Source organism: Protopterus annectens, chromosome 3.part1, assembly GCF_019279795.1.
Source record: "Protopterus annectens isolate FY-2018-M chromosome 3.part1, PAN1.0, whole genome shotgun sequence".
Taxonomy (NCBI): domain Eukaryota; kingdom Metazoa; phylum Chordata; order Ceratodontiformes; family Protopteridae; genus Protopterus; species Protopterus annectens.
The window spans coordinates 1404334842-1404359825 of record NC_056732.1 but is presented as its reverse complement, the minus strand read 5'-3'; the positions used below and the strand labels follow the sequence as shown (position 1 = coordinate 1404359825).

The window sequence follows — 24984 nt, the reverse complement described above, 5'->3', positions numbered from 1 at the left end:
TTTAATCTTAGCCTCACCTCAGGATATGTTCCCAAGGAGTGGCATACAGCAATGGTGGACCCACTTCACAAAGGAGGTGCCTCCACCAACCCCAGAAACTACCATCCCATCAGCTTGACAAGCCTGTTCTGCTAAGCTATGGAGAGGATCATAATGGGAATTCTAAATGAAGACATAGGGGACTTGCAGACATTGGATCCAATCCAGTTTGGCTTTGTCAAGGGCAGATCATGCCTTTTAAACTTGGTTGACTTTTTCAAAACACTCACCCAGGCCATTGACGTGGGCAAGGCAGTCCACACAGCCTACCTTGACCTGGAAAAGGCTTTCGACACAATACCCCACTCAGGTATCATTGAAAACATCACCAGCTTAATTGTGAACCCATACATCACAGCATGGGTTGCAAACTGGCTAAGTGACGGAACACACAGGGTCAAAGTTGCTGGTGCCAGTTCACACTCCAGAGCTGTCACAAGTGGTGTCCCACAGGGCTCAGTCCTGGGCCCACATTTGTTCAGTATCTACTTTTCAGAAGTACGAGCAAACACAGGAGGATTATGGCTGACAAAGTTTGAAGATGACTGCAAACTGGGAAGCATAGCTGGAAACCCATCTGACACAGACATCCTTCAGAAGGGTCTCATAGACACAGATAACTAGTGCCACGGCCATGGCCTTACATTAAACACTAAACAATGCATAGCCATACCCTTCAGGAAGAACAAGGTTACCACTACTTCCCATCTAGGTGGCAATCCTCTAAGCACAACGTAGGTTATCAGGGACCTGGGCACCCAGGTTGACAGTGACCTTTTGCTTGACACTCACATTGCCAGGGTAGTTTGGAAGGCCTTCTACATTGGCCACCTCATCATGCAGTGATTCACATCTAGATCAAGGGAGGTCATCGTTCCCTGTACTCATCACACCAATGATTGCATACACTGCCCCATTCAGATTGGATGGGCCCACAAATTCCTCGACAGGAGGTGAAAGGGTCTCAAACATATTTCTTATGCTGCCCGACTGAAGGTATTCCAGCTGTATTCAGTCACTTACTGACTGCTCTGAGGTGACCTGTGCCTGACATACAAGGCTATGTCCAACCCAGAATTTATGAACATGCTTCACCTCAAGACCTCTACATCCATCAGAACTACAAGGGCAGGAGACCTAAACCTCAACACAGATATTAATAGTATGTGCTGGAGGGACAGATTCATCACCCAGAGAGTCCATATGCTGTGGAACAACATCCTGGTACATGTGGGGCTGAGCACCTCACTGGCTTTGTTCAAGTGAGATCTTGACCAATGGATGGGAGGTTGCAGGTATACCCCAGGGATAACCTCAGTATCACTGCTTGACAGAGGCACAGCAAAATAATGGGCATATTATCCATCAACTTGCAGGGGTGGCAGAAGCCACAAAACTCTGGGCTAGGCTTATTAATGCCCTAGGGCAGATAGCCTAGTATGAACCTATGGACATAGGCCTGGGGCAGTTCCTGCTATTAGGACAGTGGTCTGCAGCAGGCTATATAGTAGTAGTCGGTTTTAGCCATTGGTTTTGACCATGGCTATTCCATGTTGCTTCTTGTTGTGGTACAAACATGGGTGTGTGGTTATCCATGCTATTTATTGCTAGACACCCTCATTTTGTATCTTGTTCCATGTTTTTGCACATGTACATCACTGTATGACGTGCAGCTGTTTCCATGAGGGTCATATGCGTGGATATGGATGTTAGTTGGGGTCCTCAGGTGTGCATATTGTACATGATATTACATTACTTAACACATGGCATTCATGCCTCAGGTGGTGCTGCAGTGCCACCTCTGTCGGATACACATACTACACTCCCTGTACATTTGGAAGCAGGTTGTGTCATGTTAGGCATCCCTGTTACTGTATGAGTGAGTCAGAGCGGGTATCAGTCCCAGTGTTCCTACTGACCAAGCATATGTGCTATCGTTGCCTCTTTGCCAAGGCCAGGGCATACTGGGCACGCCTCCTTCTGCCTACTGGGACAAGGTCAGGTTGTTCCTCCTCCGAGTCACCCACTGCCTGTGGTGGCCTTGGCAATGGTGGGGGGATGTTTGGCCCAGCCCTGTGCTGGTCCTGCTGCAGCTGTTTCCGCAGGATCATATTATGTAGCATAGCACATATCATGATCATTTGGGTACATGTAGTTGGTGTGTACTGCAAAGCTCCACCAGATGTGTCCAGACACCGGAACCGTGACTTGAGCAGCCCAAACACACGCTCTATGATATTACGTGTTTGTGCGTGTGCCTCATTATGGTGTTCCTGTTCAGGTGTGTGTGCATTTCTGATGGGTGTCATCAGCCACGGCTCAAGTGCATAACCTGCATCCCCCACTAGGTGTCCGTGTGGGAAGTCCCCATTGGCAAATGATTGGTACAGCTGCGTCAGATGCCAGATGTGGGAATTGTGGTTGCTCCCAGGGCAGCCAGCACACACATTCATTATTATGCCCTGGGCATCACACACAACCTGGCAGTTGATGGAGGGGTATCCCTTGTGGTTAATGTAGACTCTACCCCGCTCACCGGCTGGTGCTTTGATGCGTATGTGCGTGCAGTCTATTGCACCCAGCACCTCAGGGTATCCCGCTATTTGCTGGAAGAGACGCATATTGCTGGCCACAACTTCACGGTCATTAGGGACATATATATGATCACTGACATGTGGTGACATGGCATCCAGGAACTGGTGCAGTACCCTGGAGGCTGATGCCTGTGATATCCCCATCATATCACCAGTTGGTCTCTGGAAGGTACCTGTTGCTAGTATTCTTAGGCCAACACATACCTTGGTTTCCACTGGGATGGGTTCCCCTCTGTTGGTTCTGTGTGTGAGGTGTGGCCTGCACAGCTCAACAATCTGCTGCAGGAGCTCTCTGCCCACTCTATAGCTCTACTATCTCCAGCTCATGTAACCCATGGTAGGTGACCCTGGGCCTGTATACTCTTCTCCTTCTCCTCACTCTGGGTTGTCTGTCAGCATCTGCATTGTCACCACCCTCAGCAATTCGCCTATGCCTGATTATAATAGCCATGGCAGCCCCTAGCATTTCTGCTCTGAGTTCAGCTTTATTTCAGTTTTCAATTCTGATAGCTTAGCTTCTGGCAGTATCTCTTGTGAGAAACAGCCTTCACTGCTCTTTGTTGTGTTTTAAGTGCTGGGCTGGGCTTCTAGTCTGCCTGTGTAATTTCCTGCTTGTAATTGTTTCCACCAATTAACTCCAGCAGTATTCCCTGGCAGTTTCCCTGTATTTTGGTTGTTTCCTGTTTCCTCTCTGTTTCCTGAGGGGGAGCAATGTGCACACCAGCTTAAACACGCTCACAGTCACTTAAACGCGCGCACACATCCCTACACAGTGTTACACGCGTGCACACATCCTTACACGGTGTTAGCTAGGCTGATTCATGCTAAAACGCGTGCACACTGCCTTACACACGTGCACGCCCGCGCAAACCATTGTAAACAGTTTGCAACACGCTCCCACATGTTGAACCTGCCTTACACGCGCGCACACGCGCGCATACACGTTAATCAAGAAACTTTGAGTGTAGGGATAGCGTACACCCTCAATTTCTTGACTTTCCTAGTGTTCTGTTGGGACACACCTCCCTCCCTGATGTCTGTCTGTCATCTGTTACCTTACATTGCCCTCCAATCTGGGACATTTCTTTCTATCCTTCCCCTCCGTGATGTCACCTACCTCTTACTCTGTTCCTCCCCCTTCTCTAACTCTTACACTACTCAGAAAGTGCTCATTACCTATGTGGCAGTGTGATTCAGTATTGTAACCCTCATTTACATAGGATTGCCTAGTAATGCTTAGTTACATATCTTACACGGAGCTTCCCCCCCTTGACAACCACTAAACGGAGGCCATATTGTTTTTAGTCTGCAAGTCCCTCCATTGACATTCCATGTAATACATAAATCCCACAATTGTGGGCTTATAAGCTTCGGTTTTCAGTTTTAGGTAGCGCACCCGCTTATGCTGGGTGCGCTGCAGTTAAACACAATAATCCTGTGAAAAAAAAAGTTAAATAACTTATTTTTGCAACACTTTTTCATGCCAATGGCCACATATTTGGCCATTGGCATGCTTAATGACACATATGCACCCTTTATTTGGAGCTGACATAGCTCCGTTTTGATTTTGCAGAAATGTACTCAGTTGTCAGCTGAGTACATTTCTGCAGCTAACACGTCCGTTACACGGACTGGTTTCTGCTTCGTGGATCGCTCAAATACCTCATTTGCATATCTTGGAGCTGCAAATGAGGTATTGAGCATTTCCACGCCCAGTCCGTGTAAGAGACGTGTTAGCTGTCTCTTACACGGAGGTTTGGGCTGTACCTGAATCGGGAGGCTTACACGGAGGCTTACACTACTCTTGAACTCCGTGTAAGCCTTCCTGAATCTGGCCCTATATTTCTTACAACCAAAAAGTTGTTTTTGCTTTAATATCTTTAACACATAGTCACTGAAGAGACTGGCCCCACATTTAAAATGCCATAGCTACACACTACTCAAAACTGCTTTACTCTATTTAACATGCAGTTTATATAATACATTTTCTTATACAAATACTAATAAGAACAAAATATGTTTTATTTACAGTTACTTTTTGCCTTTCAGTGTCCTAAACACTAATGACAAAGTGAGGTATATGTTTTCAGTCTACCCACAAGTTAACAAAGTCAACAAAAGTCCAAACTTTCCCAGTCACTTTTTCTTGCAAAGCCAAAGTTCACAAATGTGATTGATGCTTTATAGTCTCCCATTTATTCACTCACTCACTTCATTATGCTGGTCTTTATCCTTTTCATCTCCATCTTTCAAAACCAGACTCTGGTTCAAGTCCAAGGTACTCCTGATTCTTCTACTCATCTCCTGTTAATGTTTTCTGTCCGTCAAGCATTTTCCTTTGGAGCACTGGAAAAGGTTTCACTGGCAAAGTCTGTTTATGAGCTTTATTGTCAGAAGAATGAGATTCAGATTCCCCTTCTGTTTGCTGGCACACTTTTTGTTGGACAAACTTTTTTATTTCCTCCTTCACCTATTCTGCATCAAAAATTGTGTTTGATCCTCCAAGAAAATATTCTGATGACAGCTGGATACAGTAACATCTTGAATCGTACACCTGCCTCTCAATATTTCCTGATTGCTGGGATAAATCTGTTTTTCTTCTGCCTGGAGTACACTGAATAACCAACACTCTGCTGTCTCCAATTTGTAGTACTTTTCCCTTCTGCCATGGTTTTGTCAGGATCGACTATGTCTTCTGGTATGATTGCATCTTTACTAATATGTGTCTTGGTTACTTTCTCATGGCCAGGTTTGGAGCACACGTTGACTGAGCCCTTTTAATTAACAATTCCTGCTGTGGAATATCAGTCCAGTTGCTTAATTGTGCTTTCACAAAATGAATATAGTCTGTTCCTTTCAGTTTCTCTGGTACAGCAGAAATCTCAGGTTTTCTCTCAGCACTTTGTCTTCTAACTCTACCATTTTTTAAAACAGCTGTTCTTCAAAAGTCTCATACTCAGCATTTTCTTTATTCCATCCTCTGAGTTTTGCAGTTTTGTCAGTTAATATGAATAGCTAAAGCTTCTATTTTTTCCAGTTGATATACTATATCAATATTTTATTTATTTTAATTACCACTAAGTATATCTGATTTATTTTTTCCTCTAAATTAGTGGAAGCCATCGTTTGCACCAAAGCTAAAGCTTAAACTGTTTCTTGCTGCATAGCTGCAGTATTCTTCTCAGCCAGTATTTTCTATTCACCTTTTCTGGTTGAATTTATTTTGGGTTCTCTAAATTTCTTCTTTGGTGGAATTCAGCCAGTGTACTTACTAACCATTAACTGAATTTTACTCAAGCTGACAATATCATTGGCTCTTATTTCTCAGTTTCTTTTTTCAGACTGGGAGAGTTTAACTTATCCGTGTGAAACCAGCCAAGAGGTGAGTCTCAACAGAAGAGTAAGAAAGGCCATATCATATTAAACTCACACAAATATTGGAGAACCAAATGCATATGTGACTTAAAATGGTCCTGGTTCTTAGCATAAACTAGAAAATCTTTTTCATTTACACATGCATAATTTTCTAGTAGCAGGTTTCTTAGCCTCCTTTAATAAGTGCTGCACATTTTCAGAAAACAGGTGCCTAAAAGGTATCAAAACTCTATCATCCAGATAGTCAATGGAAGATACTGAGAGTTGGGGTGCATCAAACAATCCCGTCTTGTGTGAGTAAGTCCATTCTGTGAGGAAGCTTGTTGTAATTGCCCTTGCCAATTTTCAAAATAAGGGAGATCCAGTGTGCCAAAAGGGAGTCACCATGATTACCTTTGCCGAGTCCTTCTTAACCTTTAAAAAGACCCTGGTTAGCAGTGGAAAGGCATGCAGGAACATTCCAGCCCATGGGATTGAAAAGGCATCTGTCTTTCAGGCCTGCATGCAAGGAATCCTGGAGCAAAATTTCTTTAACTATCTGTTGTGAATGGGGTCAAACAGATCTATTTGAGGAGTTCTCCACAGATGGATTAATTCCTAGAAGATCCCTGGGCTCATCTTCCATTTGTAAGGATTTGTCCTGGTCCTGCTCATCTTGTCTGCTATAATACTTTGTTCTGATGCAGTGTATGTATCCTATAGGGAGTTCCAAGTTCCCAGGCTAGTACAGCTCATCTGCAAAGGGGTTATGTTCTAGTTCCCCCATTTATTTATGTACCACATCTCTGTGATGCTGTCTGTAATTATTAGCAGGTGATCCGGAATACAAAGATTTGACAGGATTTTTTACAACTGTCATTTCTTTGACATTTATGTGTTTAGTCTGTCATGCTTGCTCCACCGCCCATTTAATCGGATGCCAGGGTAAGAAGGAGGAGACACCTGATGGGGTATATAGTCACTGTATTTTTTTGGCCTTTTCTTGCTTCTGGGAGGTCCCTACACCCTTCTTTGAGCCTCCCTTCCTTTGCTTGAAATTCTGTTTGCCTGAACCATGCTAACACTCATAACTCTTAACTTGCAGCCAATGAAAACAGGATCAAATGTCATTGAAAACAGGGACAGCTAGACAACAATCTGGACACCTAATTATCATAAAATTTGAATTATTGAATAGCATATAATTGTTCCCACTTCTAGGATAAATGTGGCATACTACTCTGAAACACGTTTAAAAAAGCTAAGTGACACAAATAATGGAAAAATATAATTACCTTATCAAAGAGAGAGTGTAAAATATGTAGATGTTAAAAAAATTCATTGCAGTATTCTGCCACACAAAGTCATTTATTTTTGCTTCTGTAAAAGGGAGGTGTAAGATGTGTATCCTGTTTGTCTGACGTATTGTGCCACAAGTATATTGTTGATGTAGTGTGGTTTTCTGTGTACTAGACATCTCCTAAACGTCTCATCTGATTAAGGGGGTTCAGAAAATTGTGTGAAGGGTTAAATTAGGCCTGAAAATCGGGACATATCTCCAAAAACAGGAACATCATGTGCAGGGGTAAAGGAGGCCTGCAAATGGGAATGTTCCTCCAAAATAAGGATAGCAGAGATGTGTACTGACATTGTTTGTTCTGTGTCGTATAAAAGAATCCTGAATTGGAAGGAAATGTTCTATTAAACTTTGGCAAGGAAGGCTGAAAAATCTGAGTGATTCCCTGAATCAGCTTCCTTCTTTCATCAAATCTTTTATGGATTTCAGCAGAATAGGGACCAAACAATACCTCCCAATCTAGAGAAGCAGTCAAGACATTGGTGTTGACATCCTCTGGTAATGCCTGTGCATGTAACCAAGCAAACCTTATTACTTATCTAATAACACCTGCACTGTATACAGCATCAGCAGAGTCATAAGAACACTTCAAAGAGTGTTTGGTTACATGAGAAACACAAGCTATTGAGAAATTCAGATATGCTCCAAGAGGGAGGCTAGCAGCTAACTTTCTCAAATTTTCAAAAGAAGCAAGCATAAATGTTGACATATAAGCCTGGCAATCCAGAATTCTGAATGTTAAAGCAGAACAGAAGTATAATTTCTTCTCAAATCTATCAAAAGCTTCCCGGTCTTTCTCAGAAAGAAGAGAGTTAGAATTCACAAGATGTCTGCAAAAGATGATTTTGCCAAAGAAATAATTGCAGAGTATGATTTGGGATTTGAAAAATATATATTTTGGAGACTGGGCAACCTTATATAATCTACCAAACTTTCTAGGGGAGGAGGTTGACTGTTAGGAATACTGCAGGCTGTCAACAAAACATCCTGTAAATGTTTATTTATTGCTTTTGTTTACCAGTAAAGTCCAAATGGGCTATTAGCCTCTTTTTTATGTGGGGGAGAAAAGCTCCAAAAAGAAAATACAGAACATATTAACAAAAAAATACATCAGTAGAAGATGACAAAGGTCCAGAAGAAATTACAGTAACATTTCATTACAAATACAGCAGTTTCAATATACAATATTTTATCATATTTTTTTTTATCATCTTTTTTTTGTGAAAGGGATAGAAAGAGGAAGGAGAGAGGTGATATGGAGTTTTGTGGAGAATGTAGGGAAGAGAAGAGAGAAAGGAAGGAGACAGGTGCTGTGGAGATTTAAGGAAAATGTAGGAAAAAAGAGGGGGAGAAACAGGGGTGATGTGTAGGTAGTGGAAATGTAGAATTATGTAGGAAAAATGGATGGGGCTACTTCAGTCATTGACGCTGAGCGGTGGGAGAAAAGAGGGGGAGGAAATTAACCAGCTGGAGAGCATGAGCACAGCCATGTGTTGTGTAGAGGGTGTTTGAACTGAACCTTAAAGGATGTTAACCTGTCTGTCTGTCTAAGAGCAGTGGGTGCTATGTTTCAATTTTTGGAGACAGTGAGAGAAGCAAAATTTCCCTGATACATTTTTGGTCTTACTTATGGCAAGAAGGTGCTGGTTACTACAGTGCATGGAGCAGTTTGGAGAATATGGCTGGACAACATTTTTAAAGCAGGACAGTTTAGTGGTTTGTAGATGAGATTATGTGTGAGAACCAATTGGGAGTAGGTTATGTGGTAAAGGAACCTCATACAATTTTAGGTGCTTTAGGGCTGGACGGTAATGATTTTTGTAGGAGAGATTTGCTGCAAATTTAGCTATTTTATTTTAACATTGTTGTAATAGCTGAGGCACAGAGAAGTGTTGGGAGTAGATAGGTGGTGGTGACTGTTTTTCTTCATAAAAAAAAAAACAGCTGGATAACCACGGCTGAATTTACTCCACTTTAATAAAAACAGTACTTCGAAAACATATAGAACAAGCATTTTCATGTAAAACAAATGCTTCCTCAGATCCTCATATTTAACAACAGTACATACTATATTTATAATACAAACTGACCAATCACAATAATGAAAAATGGAGCCAAAATGACATCACCATTAGTAGGAGGATATTACATCTCAAATCATTTATGCTTGTGATTCTTTAACTTCCGCCCCTTAAGGGCGGGTTTAATACTAACACAATTGTTAAGACCAGGAAATCTGTGTGCTTGCATCCTTAAAATCCATTTTAACTCATTCTGTTCCAAGTAGTTGTTCACATCACCTCCTCTCAGAGTTTTATGTATACGCTTTAACACCCTAAATGTAAATTGGTGTTTAGGAAACTCTAGCTGATGTTTGGCAGGTGCATTTTTAATATCTCCCTTCTTTATATCTGAGAGGTGCTTAAGTACTTTATCTCTTAATTTTTGGGTAGTTTTGCCCACATAAAAACATGGGCAAGAGTCACATGTAGCCAAATATACCAAATGCGTAGTAGTGCAGTCAGCATAGAATCTGGGTTGAAAATCAAAATCTAGGGTAGGATGTTCAAATACCTGTTCCTTGCTCAACACTTTACATACAGAACAATGCCTACAAGGGTATGTCCCTAGCCTTTGGTCTTTGTTCTTCATTACTTTCTTGTCATTACATAATAGTTGTTTTAAATTCTATTTCTATATGAAAAACTGGTGTTGTTCCAACAAAATTGACAATTTTGTTATCTAGTGTTAGAAGATGCCAATGTTTCTGTATTATATCTCTTACAGTCTTATTATTGCTAGTATAGGTAGTCACAAAGGAGGTGGGGCATCTACCTTTATTATCCGTAGCATTTTTTCTAGGCATGTAGGTTCTATATGTCGTATCATTTACATTATTTGTTACCATTCCCTGTTGATCATTATCAAGGCATTCTACATTAGGCCCATGGGTAATAGGTCCAGAAGCACTGCCTTGACTCCGTAGTGTCATTAAACGTAGCGCTCTAACTGTAGCACTATCATACCCTCTGTCAATAAACATCCTTTTGCAAGGTATCTGTGTCTCAAGGTCAGTTTCGTTATTACAAATTCTTTTTATCCTCAGAAATTGACTCAACTATACTAGAAAATACATGCCCTGGATGCATGCTGTCTCTAGATAGGAGACCATTTCTCCAACAAGGTTTCCTATATAGAGTCGTATTGATTCCACTGGCACCATTCTTCATAAGTGTAACATCCAGAAATTCCACTTGTTTATCAGAGTATGTAACTGCAAACTTCAAAAAAATGTGTAGTGGAGTCCAGATATTCAACAAATAATGAAAGAGATGTAGTGTCCCCTTGCCAAAGTATAAAGACGTCATCCACAAAACACATATAGAATTTGATGCCTCTACTCAAAACACTATCGTACAAATGGTTACATTCCCAAAAGTACATAACTAAATTCACGTATAAATTGGCACATGGGGTGCCCATTGCGACACCCTATTTCTGAAGGAATAGTTGTTCTTCAAACATGAACACATTATTATGCAAAATTGTAGGAAAAAAATAGGAAATGTGTAGTATCTTTCAGGATGGTGCCAGTGGAAAATACTACTATGATTTACTTATGAGCAGGGAGATTAATGAAGAGCTTTATCAGTTTTTTCACGTACCTTTTCCTAAGATGCCCATTATCAAGAGACAGCCAAAGATACATAAGTCATTAACCACTCCACCAATGAGACCTATAGTAGCTGGAGGGGGTTGGGTAACTGAACCCCTCTCCATCTATGTGGAGAGCCAATTAAGTCCTATAGTATTTTCCACTGGCACCATCCTGAAAGATACTACACATTTCCTACATGATTTATCAGAATTTACTGATATGAATGATGTTACCTCTTTACTAATGGTTACAATGGATGTTAAAAACCTTTTCACCTCCATACTCAATGATTATGGGGTGGAGGCTATCAGATATATACTAGGTAAGAAGAAAATGAATCACATTGTAATATTGGTTTAGTTTGTACATTACTAGACTTAATTTTAGAGTTATTTTTTCTATATGGAGATTCAGTCTGCACTAGTGATTTTTTTTTCTTTAGTGACTGTTTTTCTAGCAGTGTCTGTGAGCCAGAGGGACCTGAGATTTTGCTGTTTTTGTTTTTCTTTTTTTATACATTCTTGGATATGACAGTGAAATTTCATGTGATTGTCAATTATCACACCAAGTAGTTTAGTGTAAGAGACTACTTCTATTGAAGTGTTATTATTAGAGGTAACAATTAGAACTGGGTTTTGTTGGAAGCTTTACTAAAGACATCAGGACAGCTGCAGGCTAAGGAAAATCCAGCTGTGATGTCATGACACTTCTGCTGGGGTACTAGAATTTCATTCATTCCAATGAAACAACAATTTCATTCTGGGTATAATTTCAGAAAAAGATAGCTTTTCAGGGGGAGTATCTGAAAAGAAACCTTTCTTCAGAATCTGATTCCCCTTCCAGTGGCAAAAACACTGGAGAAGTACAATCCCAGTCTTATTTCTGTCCTTCAGACTGGGAATCAGCATCTGAAAGAGAGGGAAATATTTTTCTTTTAAAATTTAGTAAGGGTTCAGAATTTAAAAAATGAAAGGCTTGAAATAAGCCTTTATCAAAACCTAGCCAATTTTCTTTGAGCATGTTATGTAAAGCAAGAGAAGAAAAGTGCCTAACTTTCTGCGTTCTTTTCCTAGAAGACACTCTAGAAAAAGATTGACCCGAAGATGGGACTCTTCCCAGGAATCGGGCTCCTTATATCGGCTTCATGGTAAACATTTACTGCTCCCTCTTCTGAGACTGACAAGAGTGCCCATACAGAAGAATCAAACAGCTAGAGGACATAGCTATTTTCCAGTCCTTAGTTGCTTATCAGGAAGCAATGCCAGTGGAATCAAGGGTAAAGAATGAGAGGTCCAAGGTACCTGATTTGGCCACATCAGAATCACTCATCAGTGGCTGAGGCAGTGAGGAATCAACTACTGAAGACTCCCATAAAACTTTTCTTCTTCTTTTGAATGTGGAGCGAAGAAGTGAAGAGGCCAATGTTCTAGCCAAGAAAAGTTCCTGTTAAGTGGTAGCAGAGCTTTGAATAGTCTGTGAACCACCTGACAAGATTTTAAAGCTTAAGGTAAACTTTTAAATGACAACCTTCAAAATCTACAGTCCAAGCTCCTACCTTTATGTTTCAGCCAAAAGATGGTTAACATTTTCACAAAAATTGATTTAAATTAGTTTTTCCCAACCAAGTAAACCTGATAAAAGTTAACACTTTTGAGGTAAACTGTTTAGTGACAATCACTAAAAATACAATTCATTGCTTAAATAATACATTTTCTATGGAAAAAGTAAATTTTGCCTAAGTAAAAATTGATAAAGTGGAAGGTTTTCCCCAGAGAGGTATGTGCCTGCCTTTGGTGAAGTGGTAACCAAACTTTAAAAACTTTAATCACAAGACACCCGAGGGGACAGTGTACTTCGATAGCAAGAAAGTTCTGAAGGTTTGGCACCCTATTCACTGACTTTATACAGCTTTCATTAAACCCTTCAGATTTTGATGATAGCCACTTACATTCCTAACAGGATATAACCCCATATAGCGTAGGCTACTGTGATCTAATAATGAACATCAGAGTTTGACTCCTTCTACCTCCATTTGCATACTGTGTGACTCTGAGCAAGTCACTAGACCAGAGACTACTTCCTTGTCTCTCCAGAAAAGGGGCAACTGTGTCCAGTGGGTTTACCTAGTAAACAAACATAAAATAAGATAAAAAAACAGAATAAATACCTCTTCCAGGCTTGTAAAAGACTCTCACAAAAAAGGGAGTGGCATCCAATTCCAGAGGACAGGAGCAAGAAAAGAAAAAGACCTCAAGTCTGAATTTTCAAGATGGGCCTCTGAAATGGCTAATAGCCTTGCACCTGATATGCTGAATTGTTTTGTTGGGATATAGGGCCTCAACAGATCTTTTAGATTGGCAGGATCCATATCATATAGGGCATGGAAGGGGAGTGTCAAGAACTTAAAGACAGAATGAGCTGCAATGGGCAGCCAGTGCATATCTTGCAGAACTGATGCCATCTGGCTAGTTCTCAAAACACCAGACACCAGCCTAGCTGCTTAGTACTGTACTCCCTGTATGCAGGGATGTCATTAAGAATCATTACTAGATCATGTACATGTGAAACAAATTCCAACTGGTTGTTTCCAATGATCTCTAAGGGTGACAGCAGTGAAAGATGAGATGGACAAACAGTAGCATGCACTAGAACATCCACAGTCTTAGCTGGATTTAGTTTCAGTGAATTTAAGTTCATGCAGTCAAAATGGACTCCAGGCATCCTCTCAGCCTCTTAGCACAAAAAAATCTGGACAAATCCTAAAATAACTGGGGGGGGGGTGCAAAGGCCCAAAAGTAGGGACAGATTTTAAATGCTGCTCTTATAAACTTAGAAAATTGCTAGAATAACAGGATTTGTGTTGAGTGTATTTTTATGAAGGATATGAAGTCTGAAAATCAAATGTATGTCATTATTTACTGATCTCAGTCCACAATGATTTGCCAGAAAACCACACATTTTTTGAGGAACAGACCAAAAATATGAGGCAAAAATCTGGAAAGTTGATGAGGATGACTCCAAGCAGTCTTCTAATGGATAAGAAATCCATCTCAGAGCCTAGAGTGAAGGAGAGTAAAGATGAATATCATCAACATATGATTGATTAAGAATACTTTTCCTTATAGTGGTTTTCCTAAGCAGCAATAGGTATACAGTGAACAATAAATGTGCCAGGATGGAACCTTTAGGTACTCTACACTCCAACAGGTACGTGTCTGATGAGTTTAAACCAGACACCACCCACTGTGTGCAGCCAGAAAGGCAAAACCTGAAACAATCCAGAACACTATCCGTTATCCCGCAATGTGTCCTCAGTCTTCTGATCAGTCATATGATCAGGTGGCCTTAACCACTGAGCCACCAGAGGTTGGGCATGCCAGTGATGTCAGCCATGAAAGTGACTGATGTCTGGGTGGGTTCTCATTTGGTCCAGTCAGACAGGCCCTCCATACCCTCTCCTCTTCCACATATGATGTTTCCCCTTCCTTGTGTGTTATTCCCCATAACCTGTTGGCAGTCCAGTCTTTCCAACCACCAGTTGGCCTCCCACCATCTGTCTGCATTCCTCCACTGTTGCCCCCACCTTCTGTGTTCATACCTGCCTGTCTGTACTTTATATTTTGTCACCCCTGCTACCATTCCTATTCCCTTTGTCCTTCTCACACAAGCTGCTTGCTAGATTCCCCCTTCCCTTTTTCAAAATGGAAAATAGGTACCTGTCTCAAAAAAAATGTCCTTCCTCCTAAATCTAACATTCAGTCAGGTGTGCCTTACTCATTTCTAGTTTGTTATGGTTTCCTTATTTTAACTCTTTCTTCCTCATATACATGATGAACTGAGTTGGCACTTTGCTGTGTTGGCCCTCAGTGTCCATGTTTTAGTTATGAGGCACTTAGCTGTGCATATGAATGTACATAGCCTTGAGTATGCCACAGCACTGTGCCTGTCACATAGGTCTCATGATCCTCCAGTAGTGCAGCTGCTTTGCTACCTCTCAGTAGCTCGACAGCTGCATTAATGCAGCTACAATAATTTACTACATGACTCTTTCTCCAGAAATTCAGTGCTATGCTAGTCTTCATAAATACAGAAGCAACAGTGGGCTGAGTCATGCTATGTCATCTGGGATATTCAGCACAGCTCCACACCATTGGAAGTCTTTTTGCACCCCACCCCCCGAATGTTTATTACATAATAACTGGAGTGGCACATGTGACTCCAAAATCTGTCTCAGTACCACAGGCAAACTACTTCTGCCATCATTTTTAAACATAGACTATAAACAAAGAAAGTACATTCAGATGAAGTTGTTACTACTTCTAAAAACAGGTGTATTAAAACACGATGACATACACTGAAGTTATAATGTTTACAGTTCAGATGAGACAAATGGATGAGTTACTGTGCAGAAAGTGTGAGGAATAAGCTTAACTGGTTTTAACATAGGGAGTAAAATCAAACACAATGAAAGATCTAAGGAATGTTCAATACATTAGTATTCTTATAGGTGATTCTTACGAAAACTGGAAAAAGAAATCTGTTAAGTAGCACTGGCAGCTTATTCAATGAGTTGTTGAATAAAAAAGAAATACAATGTAAATACATCTACCTGTTCTGGTGTATTACCATCATCTGCATATATTCGAGGATCTGCTCCATATTGTAGAAGCACCTCCACTGCAGAAATGTGGCCTCCAAAAGCAGCACGAAAGAGTGGGGTTCTGCCATAAGCACCCTAAAATAAAAAGCACGATGATTAGAAATCTAAGTGTCAAATCTAACTATAAAGAGCAGCAAGGTAAAGTGGAGGGTCTGCATAAGCACAGTAAAACAAAAAAAAATGATGCTGAGAAATCCCAAAATCAAAGTAGGGGAAACTGATAACCTGTTATATTTCAGGTTAAGTAAAAGGGACTAGTGCTTATCTAATTGATGGGCATATATTACAGGGTTAGAACTCAGTACTTCAAAATATCTCCAGATTGTCTTTTTTGACTTTTACATAACATTAACAGATGGAAGGTGAAAATATGGTTTCATGAGACTTTGTAAAATAATTATTTTGTAATAATAATTTTGTAGTGAAGTAAGTTTCCATATTTATTATACTAGATTTATTACATCAAACTATTTCTCTGTCATAGTTCAAGTCAAGCAATTTTAAATATTATTGGTTTGCTAACCTTAAACTCTTTTAGTCACAACTTGAACCATACACACACACACACACACACACACACACACACACACACACACACACACACATTCATATATATGGGTGCACTGTAATTTGTCAATGTGGCTTTTTACTAATGAGTAAAAAAAGCTGGTACATCTGATATAAAATTACTGGCTTTTTCACTATGAGATCGCTGTTCAGTAGGGATCAGGGCATGTGTTCTTTCCAAAGATTCAAAGAAACTTTATTGTCATTTAGGACCACACAAATGCAGTCTAAACGAAATTACAAATGTCAGCTCATGAGAGAAATGCAGTGCAAATAACATAGATACAGAGATATTGGAGAATAACATAAGAAAGAAAATAACAACACGTGGTATCAGAGAATAACATAAGAAAGAAATAACAACACGTATGACATGCAAGAGGTAGTTCACATTACATAAACACACTCAATACCCATTATCCAGTGATAAATAATAAATATATACCACCAAACCCCTTCACCATTAGGATAGAGAATAAATAGAGACTAGTGAACAGCATCTGTTTAGTTAGAGTATTGCACTTGTTAACCTTAGATGTGACTCAGTATAGCCATCATATTACATAATAGTAAAACTGGTGGTAATTGCTCAGAGCAGCAGGATTAAATGAAAAAAAAAAAAAGGCTTCAATGTATCAGGTATTATGGGTGGTGTCTGACTTAAGTTTCACAGCTGTAGGATACAAACTGTTCCTGAATCTGGTAGTCCTACAGCAGAAGCTGTGGTAGTTCCTTCCAGACGCAAGCTATGAGAACCAGTTGTGGGCCGAAAGAGGGTTGAATCAGCAAGTATTTTGTATGTTCTCTTTCTCGCACTTGTGCAGAAAAGCTCCTGAACAGTAGGGAGGTTTGTGCCCAAGATTGTCTCAGCCACCCTCACCACACTCTGTAATTTCTGTGAAGTTGCAAAACCATGCTATGAAGTTGCTAGTGAAGTTGCTTTCAATAGCTCCCCTGAAAAAAATGGTAAGAGCAGAGAGTGGCCTTTTTTAGCTTTCTCAGAAAGTGAAGCCTCTGTTGAGCCTTCTTGACTACATGGTTGGTATTAACAGTCCAGGAGAGGTCATCTGAGATGTGAAGGCCCAGACACTTGGCTGTTTTGACTTTCTCTACTACCTAGCCTTTAATAGTGAGTGGTTGGTGAACTGTTGCCTTTCTTCTGCCATAATCATTTCTTTGGTCTTATTAACATTCAGGTCCACATTGTTCCTGTCACACAAGACAATCAAAGTGTTCACCTCATCTCTGTAGTTATATTCATCCCCACCACTAATGAGACCCACAACTATGGTACCATCAGCAAATTTTATAATATCGTTTGAGTTATGTTTTTGCAGTAGAGTCATGGGAAGGATAGTGAAGAGCAAGGGGCTGAGCACACAACCTTGGGGAACACCAGTATTCAGGACTATGCATTAAGGGTGTTGCTTCCAGCGCATATCCATTGGGGTCTACCAATTAGAAAGTCAACAGTCCAGTTACAAAGGTACTTGCTTATCCCGAGTTTCATGAGCTTATCCACTAGTTGCATCAGTATCACAGTGTTAAACGCAGAACTGAAGTCAGTGTACAGCTGCCTTACATAGTTGTTCCTCCCTTCTAGCTGTTTTAGTGCAAGGTGTAGTGTGACTGAAATCTCATCCGCAGTTGATCTATTTGTCTGGTATGCAAACTGGAACAGACTGAAGGACTTAAGCAGACCCACAGATAGATGTTTCTTCACAATCCTCTCAAAGCACTTCATGGCATTTGAAGTCAAGGCGACTGGTCTGAAGTCATCGAGGCAAGTAGGGTTGGGTTTCTTTGGAAGTAGGACAATACGTGTTTCCTTGAAATGTGAGGGAACTTTCTCCATAGCAAGGGATGAGTGGAAGATGTCTGTCAGTACCAGACATAACTGATCAGCACACCTCTTCAACACTTTGCCAGGTATGTTATCTGGTCCAGCAGCCTTCCTAGGATTGATCTTCTTAAGCTGAAGTGTCACCTCTTCAGAGTTTAAGGTGAGCACTATCTCCTCTTTGTCACTGTTTGTTTTAGAAGGTATGGTGGTGGTCTTCTCCTCAAACCCACCAAAGAAGAAGTTCAGTTCATTTAGGCATTCCAAGCTGTCATCACATTGCGGTGTTTTGGTTTTATTGTCCGTGAGCTATTGTATCCCCTGCCATAGGTTTCTTGTGTCCCTCATGTCTTAAAAGCGGATCTGAATTTTACTCCCATACTCCCTCTTTTCCTCTTTGATGCCCTTTTTCAGATTTGACCTGGCTGCCTTTAACCTTTCTTTGTCATTTGCCTTGAAGGCTGTGTTTCTTTCCCTCAGTAGCTCGTAGACATTTCTGGTGAGCCAAGGCTTCTGATTAGCTTTTGTAGTGATGGCTTTCATGGTGGTTATATCTTCCATGCATTTATATATGTAGGCAAGAACTGATTTGGTGTAGGTGTCTACGTCTAACTAGAGGTTGTGTGTAGCCACTTCTTTGAAGACCTCCCAGCAGGTGGTATTGAAGCAGCCCTGAAGGCAATTCATGGAACCCTCCTGCCAGACTCTGATCTGTTTAGTAGTCGTTTTTTCCTCTGATCAAAGCCGTCTTATAGGCAGGCAGAAGCAGAATGGCAGTGTGATCAGAGCTGCCTGTGTTGGGGTGTTTCAAAGCTTTAAAGGCTCCTTTAATACTGCTGTAAGCTTTGTTTAAGGTATTCTTCCCTTTGGTGGGGAAATCCACATAATGATAAAAATAGGGTAGCACCTCCTTAAGCTCAACTCAGTTGAACTCACCTGCTATCACATGTGTAAATTCTATGCTTCTGCTTTGTAGCTCACAGATAATATTATAGAGTTTATTTTGAGCTTCAGTGGTATTATCACTGGGGGAGGTGTACACTGCTGTGACATATATCCCACTGATTTCGTCTGGTACAGAGAACGGTCTGCATTTTAGTGTCAATACTTCCCCATCTTCAGAGCAGTATGATTCAACCAGCTTACAGTATTTGCACCATCTGTTATTAACACAGACACATATAACACCACCTTTAGCTTTATCACTCTACTTTATCAACTGGCTCTAAAAGAGAGTTAGCCCATCTAGATTTGCAGCATTGTCACAAATGTTACTATGCAGCCGAGTTTCAGAGAAAATAAACAAACAAGTGTCCCTCACCTTATTTTCTGTGAACTCCATTCTCAGATAGTCCATCTTATTATCCAGTGAGCAGACATTGGATAATATTGGATAAGACATTACTGGAGGTAATGCAGGCCTGTGGGCTGTTCTCTTCAGTTTAGCAGCAGCTCTGCCTCTGCAGCCTCTCTCTTTCTAGTTCATTCACATATTTTTGTTTTGTAGCTGCTCCAGGGCATTCCAACACCATCCCCGTGAAGTTTCAGAGCTCTGATGGCATTCCTGTTTAAAAGGCAGAGATCCAGGGTTTCTGCAAATTAAGTAGGCCTCGAGTACTCTGCAGGCAACAGAGATTTAAGCCAGCAGCTCATGCTAGTAATCAGTTTAATTTCCAGTAATTTCCTTCTGGTATAAGTAGTTGTATCCACATAAAAATGTCTGGAAGGTGATTTTTTTTCATTTTGTTTTGTGTGCAAAAGAAACAGGAATAAGCATTTTTCCCTGACAAGCTAACAAAGCTGCAGCCTCTCTGGGCTCCACCATTGTTTTTAAACTATATCACTATAGTGTGATCTTGGAGATAGTATATATAATTAGCAGGGGGTGTAGATGTGTGGGGGGCTTATCCCCCCTGCAAAATAATCTCTCTTTAGTATTTAGTTTGATCCGTTGCAGATCAATGTTTTTTATTTCAACTATTTGCTTACGATCATTTGTTGATCGATATTTAAGGCATTCAAAGAGAAGTTACACTCCTCTCTTTCTCTCTCACTATCTATCTATCTATATATATATATATATATATATATATATATATATATGTAAAAACAAAATAATTTCAGTGGACTGCACCAGTGCCAATAAAGGATCGCCAAATGACGGAAATTCTTGAAAATAAAAAAAACACTAAGAATAAAATAAAAAGCCATTTATTCATTCAAAAACTACAGATTTGGTGCTTTCGTTTACTAAAACTGGAAACTTCATCAGAATCTGTCATGTTTTGTTAGCCATTCATTTATATAGTCACTTCCCACATCTTATTGGTTGATGCAATCACAACGTAACCAACACATCACAGTTCTCATTTAAACATGAATAAAAAATACTATGCCAAAAAACATTGAATAGATAAAATAATATATTGTATAAAACAATATGAAAATCAATATGTATGCACATACAAAAATATCCATTTGATTGTAATAGAGTATGCAAATGGGGAAATTGTAAAAATACTTTATAATCTACTAGCTCGTAACCTCAAGACTGGGGTCAAGGAAATGTGGTCATTCAGTCCAGGAGGAATGCATGCATCTAGACACAGTTGCCAAATTAATTCTCTAAACTCTAACCTGGACTCCCAGTACCTATCCCTTTCCTGTTGTGTTACCCTTTCAAGTACCCAAAACCTAAAATCTGCCATAGGGCATTTGATACAATGTCTATACAGGGCATTGTTTCTTTCTTCCTGTTTATGTCATACATGTGCTTGTAAACTCTCTGTCTTAGGGTGCGTTTAGTCTTCCCCACATAGAATTAACAACATGCCAAACAGTAAGCTAAATACACCACCCCTCTTGTGGAACAATTAAAGTATCCTATGGAATATAATCTCATTTTGGGGTTTTCCAAGGTGAGTTCAACCCGGTTTATCATAAACGGGCATTGGGGACACATTCCACATTTGAAGGTACCTTTTTTAACCCCTTCATCATTCTGCTGGTAATTCCATCCTTTTTCAAAAATATCCTTCAAATTAAAATTCCTTCTAAAACTAAATTTCAAAGCTCTCGAGAATATACTCAACTTGTTGGGCACGACTGAAAATAGCTTACAGTTTTTCAAAAGAATGTTCTGAGTCTTTCCAGTGTCTTAATTGTAAGCTGTTACTAAATTGGGAATGTTTACTACATTCTCCTTGGGTTCTTCATTCAAAACAGTTTCTCTGTTATTACCCCCATTTTCATCATTAACATTAATAGAAAATCCATTATTTAAAAGGAGGATGTATTTTTTCCCCATCCCTTAAGAATTTCATTTCTCAAGGGTTTTACCAAGGTGTCAGGATATCCTCTTTTGAAAAAAAGTCCCACTATGTAATCCAATAACTTCTTAACATCCTCCCTAATCAAAGTCATATGAGCTGCTCGTACCATTTGTCCCTTGACTATATTTTTCCTTTGTGTCAAGGGATGATTACTCTTATAAAATAATATGAATTTGAGAACTATTATTTTTATAAATAAATTGGATATATATTTTGTTAACGCTATCCTTACGTATGGTAACATCTAAAAAGTGTACCTCTTTGTCACTTATCTCATGTGTAAAACGCAGAAATTTAGTCGTATTATTAATATACCCTAAGAAGGGTTCAATTAAATTCAAAGGACCATGCCAAATCCCAAAAATATCGTCCAAAAATGATAATAGGCTCTAATATACTGATGGTATTCAGAAGCAAACACAAATTGTTTTTCCCAATATAATAACACAATGTTTGAAAAAATAGGCACACATGCTGCGCCCATAGCCACACTGTCCAGTTGATGGCAAATTCACCTTGACAATAAATGAAGTTATTTTTCAACACTAACTCCATATTCTCCACTACCATCCTGAAGTCATTTTGCCTTAAGAACCTAAAATCTCGTAACATCTCCTCAAACCACTGAAGACACTTTTGGTGTGGAATTACTGAGAAGAGGTCCTTAACATCTATGGTCACAAAATAGAAGTTGTCATTAAACTCAATTTGCCCTATTTTCGTTAAAAAATCCCATGAGTCAATCAGAATGTGGAGGCAAAAATCATAAAAGGCTTTAAGTTTCCTGTCTACATACATGGTCAAAGGTTATGTCTTGGAACCTGCTGAGGTTACTACTGATCTTAATGGTGGATCTAATGGGTTCTTATGAACCTTGGTGATTCTGAAAATTCCTGGAATATAGGGCATGGTAAGCTTTAGAAAATCAAACAATTGCTTAGTGATAGATAGCTCCTTGTAATAAATTGTCTTGTAATATTATATCACTCTTGTGATAGGCTATATTAACTTAATTTCTGGATATTTGACAGTATCTCCCTTCCGAATTTAAGATGTCAATCATTTTAGCTAAATAATTCCATTGTTGCATAATAACAACTCCATCAGCTTTATCCGGTTTCATAATCCATATGTCTTTATTCCTACTCAGGTCTAACATAATTTCCTTCTTGTTACTCATCAAGTTACTTTTGTATCTTCTCCTAGTATTAAAATATGTTCTCACCTCATTGCATACAAAATTCTCAAAGTTGTTCAACTCCAGGTGCAGGGGAGGGATAAAAATGCTCTTCCTTCTCAAAAGGTCCCTATTTTCCATATAGGTAATCTCATTAAACATAACTTCTAAGATTAACTTTCTCGTAAACCATTTTATATCTAAAATGGTATCAGCTAAATTACCCCTCCTGGTAGCTATAAAATTGAATTCCCTTTTAAACAAACTAAAATGCCTTTCATCCATCTCAGTGTCTGCATAATTAAATACATGGAAACTACCCATCGTACATATGGGTCCTGTCCTCTGAATAACACAATTTTCCTGAACAGAATGTTCCCCCATTCCCAATCCCTGCTCTAAGGGCATCTTTTCCTTGTGTTCCAATATTCTTTTTGGCTTTTTATTTTATTTTTAGAGAGTGTTTGTGTTTTATTTTCAAGAATTTCCATCTTTTGGGGATCCTTTATTGCCACCGTTGTGGTCCAATGACAGTATTTTGTTTCTGCTTTCAGTTTCTTCCGATGTTTAATAAGTTTGGATATATATATATATATATATATATATATATATATATATATATATATATATATATATATATATATACAGTTTAGATGTATACATATACGTATGCAGGGTTAATAAACAGTCAACCAATGTCCTTTGGGGAGGAAAATTAAGTACTCAAAGAAAACCTCTATAGATGACGATTAAACTCTGGACCTTGCAGGTGGGAAGGCAGATATCATAAGTACTGTGATCCACAATGCTGCTGTTCCACAACTGCACCTTCTAACAACAGAAGATGCACCATCTTACGTAGTGTGCAACAAATAACTTCACAGTAAACTGTCACATTAAAGTCTTGCATGCACATGAAATGAACACTGATTTATACAATACAACTAAATATACTATTTTGTATAGAGTGTCAATAAAGGGTGCAAGTACTGAGATCATAACAAAAATGCACCCATTTATTCTGACCTAAATCTCAGAATGTCATTTTGCGTTTTCAAGGCACTTCGAGAAAATAAATATTTTGCAAAGCTGTTGTGCTGTTTGCACATCAATTATACAAACACATGTGGACCAGGATTCTGAAAAAACAAATAACATGTCTTCACTGTGAAAAACAGCTCAATCAAAATTGTGTGATGCAACCCAATGGGAACTAATTATGCATAAGTAACAACATAGAGCAGACCTCCTGGAGTTAGAACTGTATAAGTAGGCTATTCACTCACAGAAATGCAGACATAATGCAGAGTAATGAACCATGGTACAGCAGGTCATGTGTTCTGAGCCAAAAGCAGGCAGATAGTGTACTGATGATGATACACAGCAAGTTGTGTTACACCTTTGTACTATAGCCCCTAGAAGGAAAAAAATGCAATCAGCAGAGCAATAGCAAAATATAAGCAACAAACAAGCCTAGTGCAGACCTGTGACAAGACTATAGGGATAACAGGGTAGGATATAATTGGAAGTACCCTGTCATCACTGTGTTAGACAGTTGTACAGTGTATGACTGTTAACTAGTGTATGTGCAATAGACAGTGAAGCTAGGCAGAAATAAAAACAATGTACAACTGAAATGTACGGTTCTATGGAGGTAACACTGTATGAGCAAGTATCATAGAAAGTGTGGTAAATGTTGGGATACATGGTACAGGATAGCACTATCCCACATATAACATACCTCAGAATACCAACAGGAATACACAAGAGACATGTAATCCCTGCAGTAATACTGCACCTTGAAAAACATAAAAGCAAGTGCAATGGTACACAAATGCTCAACATTTGCATACCTGTGGAATGCCAGGCATACTTGGCACAGTGATGAGCAGTGAAATGGGCACAAATGCATCATAGGTTCATAGGTTCATAGGTAGGTACTAGGCTATCGGCCCTAGGGCCCATACAAGCCTAGCCAAAAAATGTACCCTGGCTTTCGCCACCCAAGAAAATTATTTTCCTGCGCCCCTGTCGAGCAGGGCCACAGAAATGATCCCCAGGGTGAATTTCCCATTTACCATCCAATCATCAAGATTTTTCTTGAAGAGTGCTAATGAGGAGCTCTGTTTGACATAGATAGGTAGTCTGTTCCAGAGTATGGGAAGTCTCTGGGACAGGAATCTATCCCTCCAGCATGTTCTGTTTATTGTGGTGACAAGGTTAAGGTCCCTAGAGTGTGTAGCTCGGAGGGATTGGGATTTCTTTAAGTGGAGCATGTCCAACAACTCTGGGTTTGACATAGCTTTGTATGTTAGGCAGAGATCGCCCCTGAGTAGGCGATATGCGATGGAGTAAAGCTGTAGTTTTTTGAGACGGTCTGCATAAGGCATCTGTTTGAGGCCAGTA

At 39.7% G+C, this 24984-nt stretch overlaps 1 protein-coding gene across 1 annotated transcript in view; it reads right to left on the bottom strand.

Annotated features, from left to right (window-relative positions):
* Window positions 1–24984, bottom strand: part of IQANK1 (IQ motif and ankyrin repeat containing 1) — a 2532034-nt gene that overhangs the window by 1487723 nt on the left and 1019327 nt on the right. The window contains exon 6 of the mRNA XM_044067472.1: window positions 15612–15737. Within this exon, the coding sequence (XP_043923407.1) occupies window positions 15612–15737 (126 nt within the window). The remainder of the gene's footprint in view (window positions 1–15611; window positions 15738–24984) is intronic.